Below are 5025 nucleotides of genomic sequence, written 5' to 3' on the forward strand. Positions count from 1 at the left end.
GATTACTGCAGATGCAGTAGCTAGCAAACTGTCCTCAAGGCTACGTACTGCGGATTCTGCAGTACCACAACCTGATACGAGTAGTATTTTTATTCCGACTTTCTGTTTTTGTTCCCAGTGTAATTTTCATCCAAAAATTTTCGATAAAGTTAAATTAGCAATTTTTGAACTGAGTTGTTATACCATCTGACGCCCAGATTTCAACTTCAAAACGATGTTTTACCTGTTATTTTTTTGACAAGCTATGAGGGTTTGAAAAGAGCAAATTGAGTCAAATAAAGCGATATTATTTGTGCTAATATTGCTGAAACGCCTATTTAGTCAAGCTCCAATTTAGATTGTTTTGGCATTAGGTTTTCGAAATTTTTTAAAAAAAAACTATTCCATAGACTTTAAGGAGCAGTCAAAAGATCGAGTGCATCGCCGTGATGCGTGCAGTCTTCTTTTGATTGGAAATGAATTCTCGGTCGGTTTATCCCGCTGCTTTTGCATATCGAAAATGGATAATAAACGAGCTATCAAAATCGATTCGGTAACATCTGTGTTTTTAAATGCAAAAAGTAGACTAAATTTCATTGCAGGTTTAAAAAAAATACCTTTGGAAGTCATTAATATATTTTTCTCGGTGGTATTCTATTTCAAAGATTGTAAGCTATGGTCTGTAATAATACAAGTAGCTGGCACAACTGATGCCGAGTTTCTTCGAGAACAATCGGTCCACAAAAGCGTCTCATCGCACTTTATTTTTTGTGAACTTGGTTTTTGTAGTGAAAGAAAAAAACCAAAATAAAATAATATCAAAAGCAGAAATGAGAAGCAGTCCATTTGCGTTCTTATCCTTAATCACGTCGCGGCGACTTAATTTTTCATACCATTCTGGAGCTGATTGATTTTGAATTAGAAATTTAACGGAACAAATAAAGCCCGACCGATAACATTTCTCCTATTTTGCTCGTTTCATTTCAGTGTTTGGGGCTCACTTACACCTGCTATAGAGAAATGTTTTCTTCAGATAGGACTAATCTAATGTAAGTCTTTCTTCTAAGAGCTAGTTGGAAAAATTATCATTATGTCAAATCTTGAGTGTTTGATCCGATTGTACTGGTTGTGAGTTTGTCATTCGCGAAGATATACGTAAATCTGACATTTTCCGAGTTTTGTTTTTTAATTTTCCGGTGAATTGTACCACGGTTTCTTAATTTTGAGTTATGTGACGTTTTTTATTGGTCGATTTTTGGCCTGCTTCTTACCATTAAATAGTTGGTTGGCATATTGGTAAATTCAAATAGAATTCAACAAATGGTCTTTCAATTCGATCGGACAGCGAAGCTTATTTTTCTTCAGCAAATATACTTACTTCTTTCACACCAGTTCAGCTCTATTTCTGTTATTTTATATTTAATTTATCAGAATAAAACGCCACCGACTTTCTAGTTTCAGCAATAAAAATAGTTTAAACCAACTCATATCCAGATTTTTCAGCATAAATTACAAACGGCGCTTTTTGAAGTTTCACTCAGTTTGACGGAAATACTGCGTCTTTGATCAGGAGCGCCAAATGCGGCATGTTTTTTAAACGTTTGGTACCGGAAAGCAGTTACCATTCCTCAGCGCTTAAAATTTTCTTCTGATCTCTTAATCAAAAAGTGGCAAAGAACTGGTTTTTTTACACTTTTGCAATAATTCAGTCAGAACATTATTGTTAAGCATTGACCGTTGAAAAAAAAAGACAGGAAACAATTTTTTCTCTGCATATATTTCATATTTTTGTCACGCAAAGCCGATCACCAAATTGCATTTTCAAATTTTAATTTCCCCGTTTTGAGATTACTCGTGAAAAGGTAAACTCCTATTTTAAGCACCTCTACATGTTTAATCATTTTATTTTGCATAAATTCCAAAGCAGCCCCTCAAAGCTCTTAGCCTCTTCACAATTCAAATCAAAGCGTTTTTTTTAGTTATCTGACGCAAAACCATTTTGTTAGGTTGTATCTATAAAAATACTCGTCTGAAAAAAACAAGGACCCTTAATGGCTTACAACAGCAGCTCCAGCGACCCTAGTAACTTAACAATGACCTCGGGGCCAACATCAAACGGGCCGGATCGACCTTTACCTGTCGGCGAGGCTATTTTCATAGTTTTAGTCGTAGTCTCGACATTTATAATCAACGTCCTTGTTATTCTGGTTATAACTCGCAATGCCAGCTTGAGAAACATTACTGGCTACTTTATCATCGCGCTTGCGTGTAGTGATCTGCTCTACGGGGCCTGTTTTTCCTTCTCCATTCCCTCGGTTATCTATCGCGAGTGGATTTTTGGCGACTTCTTTTGTAGTATTGACGGGTACCTCTACAACGTGACCTACCATAACTCGATTCACTCGTTTGTGTTTGTCACTATAGACCGATACATCGCCATAACGAGGCCCCTGCACTACCACCAAATCATGACCAGGAACAAGTGCTTCCTGATTATTGCGTTCGGCTGGGCAGTGTCGTTCGCGGCCGTATCGCCGACTATCTTCGGGTTCGGCTCGTTCGCCTATCGACCTGATGTCTACTGGTGTGGGATTGCGTGGGGAAATGACTGGCGTTATACAGTGTACTGCACTTGTATCTTCATGCCAGATCTGTTTGCCATTCTCTTTTGTTACTACAGCATCTGGAGAATTTCCTACGAGCACTCCCAGGGTATGCAGGAGCATCAGGCGTTCCACGAGGACATGAAAGAGAACCGCAACAAAGCCCTGCGAACCCTGATCGTAATGGGTGTGTCATTTCTCAACGGGTGGTTCCCTTATCTCCTTTCGATGCTCTACGCGGGTATTTCCCCCTACCCCATACCTTACTCGGTCAACTTTGCAATGGGGTGGGTGAGCACTAGCAACTCCTTCTGGGACTCCTTTCTTTATATTCTTTCGAGTCAGCCTATGAAACAGGGTTTCAAAAAACTGTTCGCTCCATGTTGTCGGAAGCTGTGCAGTTGCTGTGCGGATAAAAATGACCCGATAAGGAATGGAATCTCGCTAGATGTTGTTGACAAGCACAGCAAACATAGTACTACGAACAACCACATTAACATCGACGTGTGAGCACTTCTGAACAATACTTCAAGTCATGAATGATGCGATGAACAATGAATACACAATTAATACTAAAAGAACAAAAATGACATACAAGAAGTTCAAACTACGCAGAATTAAAACACGTTTGACAATACAAACTCGAACTGTATACAAGGAAACCATCATGATTCTAAACTTAACTTCCCACTTTTTAAGTTGCTGATGCCTTTTGTTACTCAAACTAGATGAATATTTATTTTGGAGAAATTAATTATTATGTAATATTTGAAATTGCTTATTCATTAATAATTGTAACTTATTTGGATCAGATTCAGTATTGCTATCGACTCGATTTTTTTTACTTTGGCGAAACCGTGACTCACAAACTACGTCATTTTGGATTTTTGGATTTATTCTAGTCTAATAAATAAATTCACCTCGCCTTTGTTTCAGATCAAACATTTTACTGAAATTAATTATCAGCAAAAGTTAATAAACGATAGAAAAACCTGCAGTAAAATGAAAAAAATCATAATATTAGTTTTCCTTCGAAAAATATTTTAATTAACCGCATGAAATTTTACTTTAAAAATATTTGTTGAGAATACTGGTTCAGTAAACATGAAAGACATATGATTTGATTCATTTCCAGTTCTGTCACGATTATGATGCCTGAAACTTTTTGCCGTCTATATTTAAGAAGATCTTTGATGAGGAAAAATTTTGAGCAGAACTTTCGCCGATGATACTTTTTCAAAACAAGATTGATCATAGCATATTGCTCAATTTCCTCAGTTTCCGGTGCATTTTTTTCCTGCTTCAACAAATACATGAAGAGCTTTTTTATGGATGCGTGGATCAGCTGAGCAATTTCTCCGCCCGCTTCCTGTCTGGAACATAGCTCAACAGGTACTTGAGAACTGTTTATAACCTTTTTGAAGTGAGTTTTAACTGCCTGAATTTGCAAGAGTCTTCAAAGAATGTCGATCAGAAAAAATTACATTCACAAATTTAGAAACTTAACGAAGAAGAAATAAAAATGGCCGAGTTAGACAAAATTAGCCAGTTACTTTCGGCCGTAAAAGTAAAAAAATGTGTTTATATATACTATCAAAGTCTTGCAGAGAAAAATGGATGATAATTAGGTAAAAATTTGATGCAACGAAACTATTAAATTTTTTCTTGAAACATAACCATGATCACTCAATTGAAAAATCTTTAAAAGTTGAAAATGTACTTGAGCCATTTTGTATTTTGAGCTGCTTAAAAACCTGCAAAGCCATAACCATGTCAAAATTTTCTACCACTGCGTATGAGATTCGTACTGTTTTGAGGATTACATTTTTAGTTGAAGCTAACGTTTCATAATTGCATTGCAATAAAATGAACACCAAGTTGCTTATGTTAATGTCTAGACATTCGTCAGCTATAAAATTTTATTTTCCATGAAATCATGGTTTAAGTTTTTAGAGAGAACAAAAATTTACTTAAGATTTGTTTCCGTCAAAAATGCTTTTTAACGACAGTTGTTTATTTATCCCGGAACTTAATTTGTCAGTTTGGGGCTTTGGTTCCCGGAAGCTTTTGTTTAACTTTGAGTCACTTTGTTTGCTGTGAAGCCGGAAAGGCATGTGGTGGTAACCTTAAAATTTAACGGGAATTTATGGACTATTATGGCTTTATAACTGTGGGGTTTGCAGCAAGGGTGACTTTGAACTACTCCTAAGAAAGCAATTTGATATCTTCGCTAACACAAAAGCTCTTTGATGAAAAAAGGGAAAATTCAAGCAGCTTGCCGAATCGATGAACTGCATTTTACGCGATTAAAGGTAGCATTTAAAAGGTCGGTTTTGAAAAAAAAGCTGGTAATTTTGAAGTTCATGTCAGCCATATGAGGGACTTTATTTTGAGATTAGACTTGTGTTTTTGTTTAACTTTTGTTTGAGCTGTAATCCAAGTC

General features: G+C 36.4%; 1 protein-coding gene across 1 annotated transcript; it reads left to right on the forward strand.

Moving 5' to 3' along the window:
• The first annotated feature begins 1291 nt into the window (after nucleotides 1–1291).
• On the forward strand, nucleotides 1292–3395 carry LOC134847871 (G-protein coupled receptor 52-like). The gene has a single exon (XM_063865129.1). It carries the CDS (start codon nucleotides 2031–2033, stop codon nucleotides 3090–3092), a length of 1062 nt encoding a protein of 353 aa, XP_063721199.1. The 5' UTR covers nucleotides 1292–2030; the 3' UTR covers nucleotides 3093–3395.
• Nucleotides 3396–5025: the final 1630 nt, after the last annotated feature.

The sequence above is a fragment of the Symsagittifera roscoffensis genome, chromosome 1, assembly GCF_963678635.1.
Source record: "Symsagittifera roscoffensis chromosome 1, txSymRosc1.1, whole genome shotgun sequence".
NCBI lineage: Eukaryota > Metazoa > Xenacoelomorpha > Acoela > Convolutidae > Symsagittifera > Symsagittifera roscoffensis.

Coding starts and splice junctions, on each gene's coding strand:
- LOC134847871 (XM_063865129.1), top strand. CDS start 2,031: ATGGCTTACAACAGCAGCTCCAGCGACCCTAGTAACTTAACAATGACC.